This window comes from Dendrobates tinctorius, unplaced genomic scaffold (assembly GCF_039654945.1).
Source record: "Dendrobates tinctorius isolate UK_male_01 unplaced genomic scaffold, ASM3965494v1 ptg000051l, whole genome shotgun sequence".
Taxonomy (NCBI): Eukaryota; Metazoa; Chordata; class Amphibia; order Anura; family Dendrobatidae; genus Dendrobates; species Dendrobates tinctorius.
In genome coordinates, this window is record NW_027361719.1 from 24583304 (window position 1) to 24602500 (window position 19197).

The window sequence follows — 19197 nt, forward strand, 5'->3', positions numbered from 1 at the left end:
ACAAACAAATGGTGGTGGGGTATTGGCCAGTTTCTGTTTATTTTAAGCACATCTAAGAATTCTAAGAGACTGGGTTAATACACTCCACAAACCCACTCAGGCCGCAGTCTTACACATGTTGGAATGTGGTTATTGCCACGCTAAGGACTTTACCTGAGCTCTGTAGCACTGCCTGTCACCTGAGTAATACACTCCACAGACCTCATCACTCTCTGGGACATATCCTGTAGTTGGGTAGTTTCCAGAAGAAATGCGTAGGCTTGTGCACATTGGTCAATGGCACTCCTATCTCTTTCCCTTGATGAGGCTGCTTCCAAGTAAAATGAGGCTTGTACATGTTCCTGACAGGGGTTCCAGGCCTGACAGACTGACCACAATACAGGCCCTCGCTTGCATACAATGTATTTTGACTTGAATTCTAATGCTTTTGGTGTCTGGTAGAATCCAATCTATATATATAAAATTGATTGTATGTGTGTATCACCAACCAATCACGAAGCATCTTTTATTTCACTAGAGCTGTTTAAAAGAAGCTGAGCTGTGACTGGTTGCTATGAGCAACAGTTTTCCCACTCCATAACACCTCAGCAGGCACTGACCATGTGGGAGAAATCTAGCATCCCCAGGAACATAAGCTCCCAACCATTGTCTGCCCCCCAGAAAGGAGCAGAGAGCACATGACAGAAATGAATCCCCCTCCCGTGCCCATATACCCATCACACTTCCTCCATCCCATAGGCACAGCTTCCCTCTTAAAGGGATCTCTGGTATTAGGGTAAATCCCTCAGAACTCTTGATTCTGACCCCAGGCTTCTATTAAAGGGATCATTGGTATGGAAGTGGCTATGCGGAGTGGGCAGGGCTATACACTCAGCATTATATATATATAGATATAATCATTATAATTTGCTATAACTAACCATAGTTAGTTACTATACCCGATCAATGCCGGGCTCTTCAGCTAGTTTACTAATATTAATCATACAGTTCACCCAACTCCTGTATTATATTCACCTTGCAGCGGCTTCACTCGCTATGACAGTGGTTCCATTGGGATCCTGTGGCAAAAATGAACTTTGGACCTTACGAAATGCAGGTTTCACTGCACATGGTTGTCCTCTGAAAATGTGAAGCAATGTCCACATAATGACATGACGGTGCCTATATGCCTCTAGTCCAAAACTATCCCTCCTCCACCAGCTATCCATACACTGAATGCAGGTAACAGCGATTTTACTAGAGAATGGACAGTATGTATCCCTGAAAAGGACTTTTGTTTTAATGGTGCAACAGTGGTATGCAAGTACTACAATAGTAATTAAACACTGCATATACTGTATGCCTGCTCTAATCTAAGCGCTCCCTCCTATTATTATTATTATTTATTTATATAGCACTATTGATTCCATGGTGCTGTATATAAACTTACATTCTACAGGATGACGGAGAAGGTGATAGATTAACTGTACCTAAACTACTTACAGAGGAGAGTGTGCCAAGCATCGATTAGGCAAAAAAGACCCGATGATGTAGTGTGGCTGGCCAATCACAGTAATGATAGTAGCTAACATGGCTACGGCATTATTGTGTATAGCAGGCAGTCCCCGTATGCTTATCGGCTATCTAACAACTGCAGAACATGTAGGGTTGGGACTCGAGCATACGCAGTCGCCCCAAAGCTTGAAGAAGTATCGATCAGTGGAGAGCATGTTGGTTCATCACTATTTGCCAACCATTCAGAAATTTCAGGATAGTCAATAAAATTAGTACACTTTTCTCCTGTGCCTGTAAAAAAAAATTGAAAGTGTCTGTAAGCTGAAGAAGGTTATACAGGTTATTCTGACTGTAATTATCATTTTATAGTTCACAGTGAATGCAACTGATGTCTTATTTTCAGAATTTTGGGTTGAAGATATGTATCACTTATGATCAGAATGATTTCTCATGGTTTTCCATCGGGTTCGTAAAAAATATTGTCTGTTCATGATTTTCTGATAAGCCGTCCAGAAAAATATAAAGTCAACTTAGCAACTATGGTCCAGCATTAGAAAATGCTTTTTTTTTGCAGAAACAACTCCATGTCTGTCCATGGGCTCTATCAGATATTGCAGTTGAGTTTCTCTAGCCAGTGACGCGACAAAGGGCCCATTTCTACCAACAAAGCAGGTGAAATTATGCATTATGAGTTATTGGACAGCACAAGAGTCTTGCACAAGAGTCCTCTTCTGTCTATGTCCACTAGTGAATACATGGACGGATGTTCGAGTGTTTTTTTTTTTTTTAAATCACAATGTACAATTTACTACCCACAGTATACATTTATGCAGGAAACACATATGATTACCTTTACTTCCAACTGTAGCCGCCACCTTTTCAGCAGCAGCGCTTACACTTTTGCTGTCGGTAACATCCAGTATTATTGCTTGTAGTCTACTGGAGGTCTCTTTCTTTAGGTCTTCTGCCCCCTCATTGGTCAGACAGGCAGCCAGGACCTTCATTCCACGCTTATCTAACTGCTTTGCCAGTAGGTTTCCGAATCCAGTGTCACATCCAGTGATGAAGACGTATTTGTCGCTGAGATTTTCCAGGATCAGACTTTGTCTATGCCATCTGTACAAGAAGATCAGACCAAGCACCACCAACAGAAGGAGCCACATGATGGGAGATGTAAATATATCCTGCAATATAATTGGGTAATTGAAGTTAAATTTATTAAATAAAGGTGCAAGCAATGCTGATAAAACATACCTAAAACTACAGGTAAAAACCTATCTGGACAGGAAGTGGTACCCTTTGGCCACATTAATGAGTTCTAACTATCTCTAAAGTTAGTCTTTCAATAAGTATATTTATTCCATACTTGCTGGAAGAATGCCCAGGTGACTGTTGGAAAGAGGCAAGATCTCCATACTCCTGAAATTGTTCCAGATGAGGGTGGACAGGAAGTGGTAGCTTTTGACCTCATTATTGAGTTCTAACTGGCCTTAAATTTTAATATATCTGAATTGTTTAAAATATTTCACACTTGCCGGAAAAATGCCTTTAACACTTTTCAATTCTGATCCACGGTCTGTATAAATAGAAAGGTCTGGTCTGGGGCTTGTATGTGGCATGGGGGACTTATATATTTGTTTATTAAAATTAATCTTGTCTCGGGTCTGCAGCTCTTTTCTTTCATTTTGGGGTACAATGTAGTCACACTGAACTTGATTGACATTTTCTAAAATGGGTCTACATGGTACATTAAAGTGCGATGCCATCCAGTGACCCTGAAGAAGCCATTTGAGGGTGAAACCGTGGGTCGCACGGAAGGCTAAACATGCTGTTAGTGTTTGCTTTTAATAATAATAATAATAATACATTTTATTTCTATAGCGTCGACATATTCCGCAGCACTTTACATTTCAGAGGGATTTGTACAGACAATAGACATTACAGCATAACAATAATCACATAGATTATAACAAATACCAAGAGGAAAGAGGGCCCTGCTCGCAAGCTTACAGTCTATGAGGAAAGAGGTAGACACGAAAGGTGGGTGGTAACAGTTGCCCTGATTGTATGGACCAGCCATAATGTTAAGTGTGTAACAGTACAAACACAGAGGGCTAAGGCTAGTTTCACACTAGCGTTTAAATGACGCGCGCACGGCGCCGTTAAGCCACGCCCCCTGCCGGCTCTCTGCCCGCCCCTTCCTGTTATCGCTTCCTCCGAGCGCAGAGGGCTGCATGCGTTATGCGCACCCTATCTTTAGCATAGGGTGCGCAGGCCGTGCGCAACTATGAATATAGCGTGCGCTGCGCATTTTTGAATGTGCGCCGTGCGCGCCAAAATGCAACATGCTGCGTTCGGCACGCTCGGCGCACCTCCAAAAATGTGCAGCGCACGCTATATTCATAGTTGCGCATGGCCTGCGCACCCTATGCTAAAGATAGGGTGCGCATAACGCATGCAGCCCTCTGCGCTTGGAGGAGGCGATAACAGGAAGGGGCGGGCAGGGAGCCGGCAGGGGGCGTGGCTTAGCGGCGCCGTGCGCGCGTCGTTTAAACGCTAGTGTGAAACTAGCCTTATGGATGCATAAAGCATGTGGGAACATGATGCAGGGAATCTGGTTATGGTAAAACTTTTGGCTGTGCCACACAGGGATAGATTAGGTTAATGTGTTGAGGCGATAGGCCAGTCTGAATAAATGTGTTTTCAGGGCACGCTTAAAATTTTGGGGATTGGGGACTAATCATGTTGACCTGGGAAGTGCATTCCAAAGAATTGACGCAGCACGTGTAAAGTCTTGGAGACGGGAGTGGGAGGTTCTGACTATTGAGGATGCTAACCTCAGGTCATCAGCAGAACGGAGGGTTAGGGTAGGGTGGTATAATGAAACAAGAGAGGAGATGTAGGGTGGTGCTGAGCCATGGAGAGCTTTGTGGGTGAGGGTAATAAGTTTATACTGAATTCTGGAGTGGTTGGGTAGCCAGTGTAATGACTGGCACAAGGTAGAGGCATCGGTGTAACAATTAGTGAGGAATATGATCCTGGCTGCAGCATTCAAGACAGATTGGAGAGGGGAGAGTTTGGTAAGAGGGAGACTGATTAGAAGAGAGTTACAATAGTCGAGACAAGAATGAATAAGAGAAACAGTAAGAGTTTTTGCAGAGTCAAAAGTAAGAAAAGGTCAAATTCTAGAAATGTTTTTGAGGTGCAGATGACAAGAGCAAGCCAGTGATCGAATGTGGGGGGCAAAGGAAAGCTCAGAATCAAGCTCGGAATCAAATGTGCATGACCAATAAATATACTCTCACATTTTATTAGCAGCTGGTTTGCACTATGTCCTCTTGTTGACTTCATACAGGTCAATCAACAACCATATGAACAAGTGGGACTGCTACAAACAACATGATTGGGAGAGTGAATGCATAAAGTCACAAGATTTCTATGAAGTATTTCTCTTCATGTGAGATGACATTTTAAAGAACCTGTGTCCTGCTTATCGTAGTAGCTCACAAGAGACCACAGTCAGGTGTTGTTTTCATCTTTGTGGAAAGTAAGTGTATCTCAATCAAGTATGAAATGACTCTGCATAATAAAAATTCTTTCAATTTACATTAATTTATATAATATTAAGAAACTACCATTTCATCAGAACAGTAAGCGTATGTTCACACACTTTTTTATGTGGAATTCTGCACCATAAACCATTTTGGAATAACACTTAATTGATTTTAATTGGAAAACCACATTTTGGTTCAAATAACAAGTTTATATCCGTTGCAGTTGTAGAGACACATAGTAGAAAAAAAGGTTATGTCACTTTGATGTAACTGACTTTTGGACACCATACCAAGCTTGACTTTTAAGTCAAATAGATGTAAACACAGCACCAACAAAAAAGTATGAAAACAATCTCTACAAAGTCATAACAGTGGCGGGTAGGAGGGAGAGTGAATCCCTGGATCAATGGTTTAGCTGGAGTTCGTTCTGAGAGTGCCACACCCGCTGGTGATTACAGGCAAATAGTGGAGGAAAAAAGAAGTGTATTGGCACATCAATCCAGGATATAAGTAAAATCTTTCTTTATTGGAAAATATATTAGAACATGGTAAAATGAAACCTCAGGAAACATTATGCATTTCTGGTGTATACACCACCCTTATTCATAGGAAAACAGAGGTGAATCAATGTGACCTATCATTTATACTAGGCATGTGCAAATTAGCAGCTGTAATTAATCAAGCTAAAGTCAAAACTTCAGATGCTGGTCTGTTGTGAGTTCATTTTCCCCTTCACCATTGAGGTCTGATGAACTCTCTCTTCTGGTGAAGGAAGGTAGTGAGGCTGATTACAAAGCACCTGAGCAGAATGATGATGACTGGGTGACTGAAATTGCTGACTGGATATAAGGCAGCCGATGCCCTTCTGCCTTGCGGGTGATTTCTCTGAGGGATTCTTGGAGACCAGTCTGATTCCTGCTCCTCAAAAGCTAAGTTTTCTGCTCTTCTTTTTGCATTTGTGTTTTGGTTTTGTTTTGCCTTGTTTTTCTGGATTTCTGCCTTTCCCTGCTGGGTGAGCTGAATTCCTTTTTGCTCTGTCTTCAGAAAATACCTGAGTACTGTTATAGTCTTTTGAAGCCTAGCGTCTTCAGGGCTTTTTTTCCCTATCAGTCTGTTGGCTCTTGTTTTTGAGAGGGTTTTGGTGGATTAAAGACAGCAGCTTTCCTGTCCTGTCCTATTTAGTTAGCTTGGGCCCCATCATTTGCTCAGCCTATCTTTCTATCTGTGTGAGTGTTTTTTCGTCTTGCTTCACCGTCATTATATGTTGGGGGCTGCCTATTGCTTTGGGGTCTGCTCTGGGGCAGTTTAGATTTCCCTTTCTGTCTTTAGGCTATGTAGTTCTCCGGCTGTGATCGAGGGGTCTAGGGCACCGTAGGAACCCCCCACGGCTACTGCTAGTTGTTGTTGTTAGGTTCAGGGGTCTGCAATCCGATAGCTGCCAACTTCTCTGGTTTTCTGGACTTAGCTAGTATTTCTGTTTTTGCCTCCTACGGTGACTCATTCATAACACTGGTCCCACTTCACAGAAACAGTTAAAAATTCAAGGAATTGGGAAATAGCATGATGCAAAGGAAAAGCAAATACAATGAAGCCATTCATTGTCAAACTACTGTTTTCTCTTTTTAAATCATAATGACAACCCAAAACATCCAAATGACCCTGATCAAAAGTTCACATACCCTGGTGATTTTGGCCTGATAACATACACAGAAGTAGACAAAAAAAGGTTTGACTGGCTACTAAAGGTAACATCAACACCTGTGACCTGTTTGCTTGTAATCGGTGTGTGTGCATAAAAGCTGAGTGAGATTCTGGGATCCAGACAGACTCTTGCATCTTTCATCCAGCCACTGACGTTTCTGGATTGTGAGTCATGGGAAAGGCAAAATAATTGTCAACAGATCTACGGGAAAAGGTAGTTGAATTGTATAAAACAGGAAAGGGACACTAAAAGATATCCAAGGAATTGATAATGCCAGTTAGCAGCGTTCAAACTGTGATTAACAAATGGAAAATCAGAGGCTCTGTGAAAACAAAACCACAGTCAGGTAGACAAAACAAAATTTTGTCCACAACTGCCAAGAAAATTGATCGGGATGCAAAGAAGAACCCACAAATAACATCAGCTGAAATACTGGACTCTCTGAAAACTAGCAGTGTGGATGTTTCAAGATGCACAATAAGGAGGGACTTGAAAAATGGGCTGCATGATCGAGTAGCCAGAAGAAAGCCATTACTGCGCAAACGCCACAAAGTATCTCTTCTATAATACGCAAAACAGCACAGAGACAAGCCTCAAAACTTCTGGAACAAGGTAATTTAGAGTGATGAGACTAAAATTGAACATTTTAGCTACAACCATAAACGTTACATTTGGAGAGAGGTCAACAAGGCCTATGATCAAAGGAACACCGTTGCTTCTGTAATGGATGGAGGTACAAAGGCACAGGAAACTTGGTCAAAATTGAAGGTAGTTGAATGCAGCACGTTATTAGCAAATACTGGATGCAAATTTGCACTCGTCAGCCTGGAAGCTGCGAATGGGACGTACTTGAACATTCCAACATGACAACGATCCAAAACACAAGGCCAAATCGACCTGTCATTGGCTACAGCAGAACAAAGCGAAGGTTCTGGAGTGCCCATCTCAGTCTCCTGACCTCAATATCATTGAGCCACTCTGGGGAGATAGCAAGTGCCCAGTTCATGCTAGACAGTGCAGGAATTTACCAGACCAGAAGACTTTTTGCCAAGAAGAGTGGGCAGCTTTACCATCTGAGAAAATAAAGGACCTCATCCACAACTACCACAAAAAACTTCAAGCTATCATTGATGCTAGAGGGGGCAATACACGGCATTAAGAAATAGGGTATGTGTACTTTTGATCAGGGTCATTTGGATGTTTCGGATTGTCATTATGATTTAAACAGAGAAAACACAGTAGTCTGACAATATATGGCTTCACCCAACCACTAACCATGAGTGCAGAAAAAGTTTTTGTGTTATCATTCATAGTCTCTGAAAAAAGGCCAAGAAAGCAAAAATTCTGAAGGGGTATATAAAATTTTGAGCACAACTGTATATCCCAAAAGGGATGTGATGTATCAATAAGTTGCACAGGATATAACAGATAAATATGATTTTTGACAAAAAATCATTTAGTTAAACATGCATCTATGACTTAGGAATGTACCAAAAATAACATTTGATATTTAAAGAACATAGAAAACGAAACATACTTTTGTCCTTCGTGACTGTCATAAAGCGAAAATTAATAAAAGATGGAAAACAATAAAAAAGTAACTTGCTTACACTAGCCCCTTCCTGACATGTGCCTTACTAGTACTGCTCTGCGGGGGGTGCATTCTCGCAAACCGCAGTACTAGTACGGCATTGCTATTTCCGGTCATTGCGCGGTGACCAGTTTGTGATGGCTGCTGGCTCTGACAGCAGACCATCCCTGCACATTGCCATGGGTTATGCACCCCCCCCCCGCATCGGTGACCGCTGTTATTGGCTGGTGATCTCTGACCAGCTAATCACCGTAATGTGACAATAAAGTTAGTAAAAAACAAACAATCATGTGACATGCTGTGATTGGTGCTGTGTTACACAGCACCAATCACAGTTGTCACAATGGGTAGGGTGATTGCAACGTCACCTAACCTGATTAACCCCTTGGGCGCCGACTGGCTGAACAATAGTTTCTGGCGAACCAGCGCCAAAGGGGTTAATGTAAAATAGCAATCACCGCCCTGCATGCCATCATCATAGCCCCCTCATAAAGTATAATGCAGCCCCTCTCCACCATCATCATCGTCCTCATCACCACCCCCATGATTACCTTCTGCCCACCACCCCTATCACTGCCCCACCACCCCCATCACTGCCCATTCCACCACCTCAATCATTGCCTCCCCCTGACACCATTGCCGATTTCATCACCTCCATCATTGCCCATCACCTTCACCATTGCCTCCCATCACCTACATGATTGCCCATCACCTCCATCATTGCCCATCACCTCCATCATTGTCTCCCCCACCACCATCATTGCCCTTCACCTCCATCATTGCCTCTCCCCTCCATCCTTGCCTATCACCTCCATCATTGCCTCCCCCACCAATATCATTGTCCTTCCCCACCACCCTTTCTCACACACACACAGAGACACACACACATAGCACCGCTTCACTCTCACACACACACAAAGCACCACACCACATACACACATGCAGGCACACAGCACAGCTCACTTCCCCGCAGCAGCAGCACATCCCAGCAGCCTCCTCCTTGCCAGCAGCTTTCTGTCTGAGACAGCACGCTGGATGATGACGTCATCCAGCTGGGCTGTCTCAGACAGGAAGAGCCGAGCAGGAAGCTGGGATGTGCATGTGTGCATGCGTGGTGCGGTGGTGGGGCTTTACATGCGGGCAGTGTTCAAAGAGAAATGGTATTCATGCCTCTCCATGCCTGTAGGGGCATGGGGAAACGTGAATATTCATTTCACTTTAGCAGTGGGGACAGGATCCTGTCTCCAGCTGCTGCTACGCTGGCACAGGACTGGCCACCTTGACTCAGGGCCCCCCATAGCCACTTGCTGGGGGCGCTTGGAGCAGGGGGGCCCTAGACAGCTGCTGGCCTGTATGCCAGCCAGCAGGTGTCAGTGCCTGGGCCCTCCGGAGAATCCTCCGGTTCTCTGGTTGGCCAGTCGGAGCCTGCCTCCATTAATGTAAACAAGTCACATTTTTTATGGTTTTCCATCTTTTTTTCGCATTATAACAATCACAATTGTACATTTCGTTTTTTATGCTTTTTAAATATCATCAAATGTTATTTTTTTGTATATTCCAAAGTCATTGATGCATGTTTATTTGTTATATCCTGTGCAACTTATTGAAATGTCACATCCCTTTTGTGATATATTTGTTTTTTCTTTGCATCATGCGAATTCCTAATTCCTTGCATTTTTAACTGTTTCAGTGACGTGGGACCAGCATCTGAAGTTTTGACTTCAGCTTGATTAATTACAGCTGCTAATTGGCACATGCCTAGTATAAATGATAGGTCACATTGATTCACCTCAGTTCTCCTATGAATAAGGGTGTTATATACAGCAGAAACACGACAGGTTTCCTGAGAATTCATTTTACCATGTTTTAATCTATTTTCCAATAAAGAAAGATTTTACTTACCGTATTTTTTGGATTATAAGATACACTTTTTTCCCCAAAAAATTTGGGAAGAAAATGGGGGTGTGCCTTAGAATTCGAATATATCTTAATGGACGCGTTGGAGCAGGGTCCCAGGGTCGCTGCTGGAGGGGGCAAGAGTGTCGCATTGCTGCAGGCTGCAGGCTGGGATGAGGGGATGTTTGGAGGTGCGACACTGCGAGTGTTCGGTGGTGCAGGGGCTCCACCAACATTTTGTGAAAGCTCGGAACCTCCGCACTTCCATGGTTTATATTACAGTGGACTCCGAGAAAATGGCTGGGAAAAATGGCAGGGATTGAACTCTATGAATAATTATGTTTAATCCCGTGTGTATGGAGCTGGCTGGAAGGAAGACATGGACCCATACGTATCAAGTCGACCACCATCATGTCTTTTTCAGGGTAAGTGCCATTTTTCCCAGGTTGTCTTATCATGCATCTTTAATTTTTATCTCCTGAGTTTTTTATATTCTATTGTGCCAACAGCATATATCCTTATTTGGTTATACTTATTTGCTTATCTGGTAATTCCATTGGTCGTATCGTATGCTTTATGTGGCCAAAATATATAAAAAATGTACTGTTGGCACTGCTAAGGTAATTATATAATTATTTTTGATCATGTATAGAGAATTTATTGTACATGAATTTTGATTACTATATCGATTCATAATATTATCATCATTTGGCTGCTGGGATCATGTTTATTATTACTATGTATATATTTTTTGGATCAATTTGAGCACTCCAATGTTTTGGATGCTTTTTAAGTGTTTTTAATTCTTTTGTTGGCTCTCTAAATAAAATGAATTAATATTTGGTGATCAACCGCAAAATACGGTATATCCTGGATGGATGTGCCAACACTTCCTTTTCCTCCACAATCTCTACAAAGACAGCATCAAAAACAATGATAACTATATTTAGCTAGATTTTGCTAGGAAGCAAAATTGATTTTTTTTTTCACCTTTCTGAACATACCCTTTAACTCCATTGTCAAGTTTTGGGTTGTTTTCCAATTCTCATTGGCAAAATCTAACTGTATGAACAAGATTTTGGTTTTCCCAATAGAAATAATAGGAAATGTATTCCTAGAATGTTTGAAGTATTTTTTTTTTATTTTGGGCTTTGGATTAGATCTACTTAAATTCTGTGTAAACATACCCAGTGGTTTATGCACATGGAATTTTTCTGAGGTGGAAAAATCTCAAGTGGTTTTCCAGAGAAATGTACAGTATCTGTCCATGTGAATTTTTAGGTGTTTTTAGGTCATTTTTTTCTGTTACGTTTTTGAAGCGTAGAAAAAGAAGCATCGATGTCAATTCTTGAGATATTTCTTCTTAAAACAATTTCAAAATGTAACAGAAAAAATTGACACAAAAAACACACTATACCAATAACAGTGTCAAAAAATGTCCAGACACATTTAAAAAAAAATAAAAATATATGGATTTTTCAGTCTAAAATAATTTTTTACGCAGATTGTGTGTCCATACAAAAGACATGGAGAGATGTTTTTTTTTTTCCGGCTGCACAGATGACAAAAAGAGCAATGCAAGTCTATGGGTTCATGAAAAAGCATACAGATGGCATCAGTGTACAATCTGCATTCTGATGGAAAACACTGATGACACTAGTACTGATCTTGCACTTACGTGTTTTATATGGACATGTGAAGGAGGCCCTAGGAACAGTTCATAAGGGCGTATTCACAATCCATATGCGGACCAGAATGCCTGGAATGACTGTGGGTTCCCTGACACTAACTTACAGCTTCATAGTCAAATATAACCACCGATCGACCAAACCGCTGCATGACCAGCTTTACCCTCGCCTACTGTATTTTCACCCATCCCTTGTAGATTGTGAGCCTTCGTGGGCAGGGTCCTCTCTCCTCCTGTACCAGTTATGACTTGTATTGTTTAACATTATTGTACTTGTTTTTACTATGTATACCCCTCCTTACATGTAAAGCGCCATGGAATAAATGGCGCTATAGCAATAAATAATAATAATAAGTTTGGGTTGGGAGAACCTTGGTCAGTCCAGGCATGATAATAATAATAATAATAAGTTTGGGATGGGAGAACCTTGGTCAGTCCAGGCATTGTGGTCCATAGACGCATCAAGAATTAGGTCTGTCTATACCTGGCCTTACTACGGAGCATTTTTTAAAACTTTGTTTGAAAAAATTTGACAATTAAGTAAAATAGCAACAAAATTTTTTTTGGGGGGAAAACAATTAAAGTTATGTTAGGTTATGTGTACATGGCATCTTTTTCAGGCATATTTTGCCCTGAATGTACCTGAAAAAGCTAAAGTGCACCATAAAATGAACATAGTACACAGCAATAAGAAAACAGCATTGCTTTACAAATGTTTCATTTTATGACACCTTCTTTTAACCATTTCAGGGTTCGGACAACCTGAACCTGTGAAGAGAAGGAAAGTTCCTTCGTTGGGAGGCTTCCAAGCCGAACAATATGGAATAAAAGATGACAGCGACGGAACCGCAAGAGGCAGAGCAAAGCTACATGGAAACTCATTTCAGGATGGGAAGTATGTCAAAACTGTGAAAACGTCGGGACAGTGATGGAAATGTGAGAAGTCAAGTCATTTATCTTGTAAATTCTACAGACACTCGTTGCTGGAGAAGACGTATGGATCTGAGCCAGATTGAAAAGACAATAATTGTGAATGACTACATGAGAGAGTCACCTGTAAGCTTCTATTTATATCTGCACTGTAGTGTCTTAAAATGATCTTCACATCTTATAGCTACCACTATACAGTCACCGAATAGTGCTAATATTGGTCTTCATATAATTGTTCTCGGCACACATCACCCTGTGTCAAGAGATATGCTGCCAATAAGATGGTATGTATGGAGATCTGTAAGTGATCGCTCTGCCCCATCAGTCTTTGTAAATTTATATTTTGTAAATTTAAGGAGATTGAAAAATGAGACACACACAGTTAATGCATCACAGAGCGTCTGCAGGCGAATACCACCACCTGCTGGCCAATTTTAGGAGCAGGAACAAACAGAGCAAGCAGGAACATTGCTGTCAGAGACACCGCACTACACTTGCTCATAGAGCTAGTGCGCGTGTCCTGAGTGCAGAAACAGTGCCAAAAGTTACCTGGGGAGCAGGGCAGCAGAGGTGACAAAGCGTGCTTCAACTATTAGTGTCAGGGTCCAGTCAGCGCTGGAAAGTAAAGAGGCACGGGACCTGCGGACACTGAAAATGAACAAGCTTGCACGGGACCTATGGTCATGTGACTGCAAGGGGACGGGGCTTAGCGTCCTGCTTTCAGATATGACAGTACACCATGCAACAACTCAGAGTCAGGCAAAACGGAGGTCACAACAGTACGGGCAAACGAAGTACAGGAGGGACAAACAGACGGGAGGTCAGACAAAGCCAAAGGTCGTACACAGGATCACAGTACAGTACCAGGGATGAGACAGAGCGGATAATCAGGGCCAAGCAGAGATCAAGACCAAACAGGCATATAAGGTACCAGGCAGAATCCAAAGCGATATCCAGGGAACAGACCGAGTCATACACAGAGAATCAAGTAACCAGAACACAGCACAGACACACTCAGGGGTCACCACACAATGCCAAGGGCAAGAGTATAACTGACAGGGATGGGAGCATCCTGAGGCTATAAGAAGCCTCCCCCAGAACCAGGGAGAGGCCACAATCATAGCCCCAGGTGTGCAGGTAAGCCTGCATCAGGATCACAACCTTTAACCCCAGAAATGCCAGTCATCAGCACTGGTTCCAAACATTAACCCCACGTGTGCGAGTCAAACCCGCACTGAGATCATGACAGTACCCCCCTCTCAACGGGGGGCCTCTGGACCCCCAGGCTTGCCCGGGTACTTAGCATGGAAAGCCCGTACCAGGCGATCAGCATGCATCAACCGGGCCGGTACCCAGGACCTGTCCTCCGGTCCATACCCCTTCCAATGAACCAGGTACTGTACCGACCGCCGTACCAACCTGGAATCTACGATATGACCAACCTCGTACTCCACCTGCCCCTCGACCAAAACAGGAGAAGCAGCAGACTCGGAGTCTCCCCGGACTGCTTCAAAAGGTTTCAGTAGAGATTTGTGGAAGACATTAGGGATCTTGAAAGAGGGTGGAAGGCACAGCCTATACGCCACTGGATTGATTTTTTCCACAATCTTGTACGGGCCAATGAATTTGGGTCCTAACTTGGCTGACGGAATCCAAAACTTAATGTTTCGCGTGGAGAGCCAAACTTTCTCTCCCACCCGAAACATGGGACCAGGTGTTCGTTTACTGTCCGCGAAAAACTTATACCTGCCTTGAGACCTGGATATACGCCGCTGGACTTCTGCCCATGTATCTTTTAACCGCTGAACAGAGTCCTCAGCCCCGGGGCACCCCGAATCCAGATGATAAAACTCACCAAAATGAGGACTGAACCCATAGTTAATCAAGAAAGGGGACCTACCAGTGGATTGACTCACCCGACTATTGAAGGCAAATTCAGCCAACGGCAGTGCATCGCACCAGTCACTCTGTCTAGCAGAGGTTAGACACCTGAGGATCTGTTCCAGGGACTGGTTAGTGTGCTCCGTCTGCCCATTGCTCTCAGGATGATATGCAGACGAAAAGGACAGAGACAGGCCTAATTTTTTGCAGAAAGCACGCCAAAACTTAGCCACAAACTGCACACCACGATCAGACACCACATTCAGGGGTACCCCATGCAACCGGATCACATGCTGCACAAACAACCTGGACAACGTCTCAGCTGACGGTAGTGCAGACAGGGGTACGAAATGAGCCTGCTTAGAAAACCTGTCCACCACTACCCATATCACTGTATTACCCTTAGATGGAGGGAGATTGGTAACAAAATCCATGGATAAGTGAGTCCATGGCCTTTCGGGCACTGTCAAGGGTATCAGCTCCCCTGCCGGCCGGCTATGAGAGCTTTTAGAACGAGCGCAGACCCCACAACCAGCAATTAATTTTTTTATGTCCGAACCAAGGGTAGGCCACCAAAAGATCCTAGCCACCACCAGACGTGTGGCTGAAATACCAGGGTGAGCACTCAGCTTGGATTCATGGAACTCCTGCAAGAGTTTCAGGCGAAGTTGCTCTGGGACAAACAACTTCCCCTCCGGCTTGGCCGCCGAGGCCTGCGACTGGGCCCCCTGAATCTCCCGTTCCAATTCAGATGAGACCTCTGCTATCACAACCCCAGGGTGAAGAATGCAGGACGGTGGCTCAGGGGGCGACACCGGCTGAAAACTGCGTGATAAGGCGTCAGCCTTGACATTCTTAGACCCTGGACGAAATGTAATTGTAAACTGAAAACGGGAAAAAAGTGACCAATGGGCTTTTCTGGGCGTTAGTCTTTTAGCAGACTCAATGTACGACAAATTTTTGTGATCCGTGATCACCGTAACCGGGTGACTGGCCCCCTCCAAAAAGTGCCTCCATTCTTCAAACGCCAATTTGACCGCAAGAAGCTCTCTATTGCCTACGTCGTAATTTCTTTCCGCAGCAGAGAACTTCTTGGAAAAGAAAGCACATGGCCTGAGGTTGGTTAGAGTGGCAGGCCCTTGGGACAACACCGCCCCCACTCCCACCTCAGAGGCGTCCACTTCCACGACGAATGGTTTGGAGGGATCTGGCTGCACTAACACAGGAGCAGACATAAAACATTTTTTCAGCGTCGCAAAGGCCTCTTTTGCGAGCAAGGACCAATTTCTCACATCCGCACCTTTGCATGTTAGATCCGTGAGAGGTTTGACCACTTGTGAAAACCCCCGGATAAATTTGCGGTAATAATTGGCGAACCCCAAGAAGCGCTGAAGACCCTTAAGATCTCGGGGTTGCACCCAATCCGCAATGGCCTGCACCTTCTTGGGGTCCATGCGAAAACCCTCACCGGATACAATTAACCCCAAAAAGGACAACTCTTGTACACAAAATACACATTTTTCCAATTTGGCATACAAATGATTTTCTCTCAGCCTTTGGAGCACAGTTCGTACATGTTCCAAATGAGAATACTTGTCGGGGGAATATATCAAAATATCATCTAAGTAGATAACGACAAAACGACCAATGAGATCCGAGAATACCACGTTGATGAAATTTTGAAATATGGCAGGGGCGTTGGTAAGACCAAACGGCATGACTAAATTTTCAAATAGTCCCTCGGTAGTGAGGAACGCGGTTTTCCATTCATCCCCCTTTCGGACCCTTATCAAATTATATGCCCCCCGAAGGTCCAGTTTAGAAAACCACTTTGCCCCTGATAGTTGGTTACATAAATCGGGAATCAACGGAAGGGGGTACGTATTCCGTACAGTAATTTGATTAAGCTCCCGGAAGTCGAGACAGGGACGTAACCCGCCATCTTTTTTCTTTACAAAAAAGAAACCTGCCGCCACAGGTGAGACTGAAGGACATATGTGTCCTTTGCGCAGACTTTCAGTAATGTACTCCTTCATAGCCAAGCGCTCAGGACCGGACAAATTAAACAGACGGGCTTTGGGTAATTTAGCCCCCGGGACCAGCTCAATAGCGCAGTCAAAGGGTCTATGTGGCGGTAACGTCTCGGCCTCGCTTTCGGAGAATACATCTTCGAAGTCCTTCAGGCATTCCGGAATACCTTCCAGCTCGACAGATGATACAGACACAGATTTAACAGGTTCAACCAGCAGTGCGGATTTATCACATAACTTAAAATCATTAAACCCCCATTGGACAATCTCCCCCGTTTTCCAGTTAATAACTGGGTTATGGTGTTGTAACCAGGGCATGCCCAACACCAACCCTGCAGGTAGATTGTCCAGGACAAAACAACTTATGTTTTCCACATGAGTAGCGCCCACTCTGAGCGAAAACACATCAGACATAAAGCGAATTCCCTCCTTAGTGAGGGGAGATGAGTCAATGGCCATCACCTTGATCGGAACCTTGAGCCTAACTGTCCCTATCTTGCAGTGTGTGACCAATTGGGAGTCATTAAGATTAATAGATGATTCACAGTCCACGAAGGCTGTAGAGGAAAAAGAACTACCATCCACAAACAGTTCCACAGGCAGTACTACTTTAGAAAATGAGGAAATTGGTACCTGAGGGTCTGAGCAGCCTCCCCGTTGACTACCCAGACCTAGTCGTTTCCCGCCGACCGGGTTTGAAGACGGGCAATTCGGGCACTCCCTTTTCCAATGTCCTGTTTTACCGCAGTAAAAGCATAACTGCTTGTCCTTCCGGCATTTCCTCTCCGTATCCTTCAGGGAGAGGGCGCCTACATCCATGGGCTCAGGGGCAGTCTCTTTTCCACTGGGGAATAATGGAGTATCCACCTGCATCACCCCTCTGGCCCGCAGCCTGCGGTCCATCTGGACGGCCTGGGTCATGGCATCCTCGAGAGAGTTAGGTGGGGGTTGTAACGCCAAGGCATCCTGCAGCCGTTCGGACAAGCCTCTGCGAAAGAGTCCTCGGAGTGTGGCGTCGCTCCAAGAGACCTCTGCCGCCCAGCGGTGGAACTCAGAACAAAACCACTCAGCTGAGTGTTTCCCCTGACAGACACTCATCACCATGTCCTCTGCCAATCGCACTCGGTCAGGTTCATCATAAATGTGCCCGAGGGCCTCAAAGAATGCGTTCACTGACATACGTTCAGGAGCAGAGGAAGACAGTAAGAAAGCCCATGCTTGCGGAGCCCCCCGAAGTAGGGAAATAATGACCCCCACCCTCTGGAACTCATCCCCGGAGGAGCGGGGCCTTAGAGGAAAAACATCCTTCTCTGAAAGACCTGAACTCCTTTTTATCCCCTGAGAAAAGGTCTGGTAATTTGACCGGAGATTCGGGGGACGCTAATGACACATCCCTACCCCCAGAACCAGAAGCCCCTGCATCGACAGCCCCCTGCACAGTAACCACCAACTGTTGCTGGGTCTGGGCCATTGTGCGTTGTTCCACATTGAGCTTATAATCTAAAAATTATAATCCTTAAGGGTTCTCAAATCAAACTCATATATAAATCCCTAAAACAATACTTTATTATTTAAAAACCACAGATGTGGTACACACCGGAAAAATGTGACAGTAATAGAAAAAATGATGAAAAATAGGTGTTCAAAATTAAACCCACACTAGGGTAACCCCTACGAGTCCCTATTAGTTAACTATGCTGTACCCTGCCTGGCTGCGGAGGTTGGCACCCTAAGGGGGGAACGTTGTGGCGCCCCCGCTCACCGCTTTGGGTAAGCTATTTGCACCTATATTGGACACGAAATATCGTAGCATCGGGCCTCCTGATGAGCCCTGGAAGGCGAAACGCGTTGAGGCATTCATAAATTGATGGCAGGTGGCGAAAAACGCAGATAAGTACCGCTGTTGCAGCTCTGCGTTTCCCATATATTTTCATTAGTGGGAGACTATTGATGGCATCTTTCAGCTATTTCTACATCGATTTTTGAGCTATGGCTTTCAATTAAGTAGAAAGATGCCTCTCCTTATTTTGTATATAAGAATTAGGCATGATCTGAACTGAGATACCCCACTGGGCTGCCTTGAAGTTTGTCTGTATCTTTTTGTGGGACTTCAATATGCCACTCTATGCCATGTGTGTTCTAATTTGTTTTTAACCTCTCTTTTTGGGACACAGGGTCCTCTATAGAGCAGGTCTGATCTCTGTCTAGAACGAGGGGTTCCCTTATATTGGGTAGAAGGGACCACCAGTGGCTGTAGGGTTTATCAGGGCCCCCAGGGATAGCCATCGTGAGCGGGGGCGCCACAACGTTCCCCCCTTAGGGTGCCAACCTCCGCAGCCAGGCAGGGTACAGCATAGTTAACTAATAGGGACTCGTAGGGGTTACCCTAGTGTGGGTTTAATTTTGAACACCTATTTTTCATCATTTTTTCT

General features: G+C 44.1%; 1 protein-coding gene across 1 annotated transcript in view; it reads right to left on the reverse strand.

Annotated features, from left to right (window-relative positions):
* The window catches only part of LOC141091336 (retinol dehydrogenase 7-like), a 125442-nt gene that overhangs the window by 52850 nt on the left and 53395 nt on the right, over nt 1-19197 (reverse strand). The window contains exon 3 of the mRNA XM_073576865.1: nt 2345-2678. Coding sequence (XP_073432966.1) covers nt 2345-2657 — 313 coding nt within the window. The 5' untranslated portion in view covers nt 2658-2678. The remainder of the gene's footprint in view (nt 1-2344; nt 2679-19197) is intronic.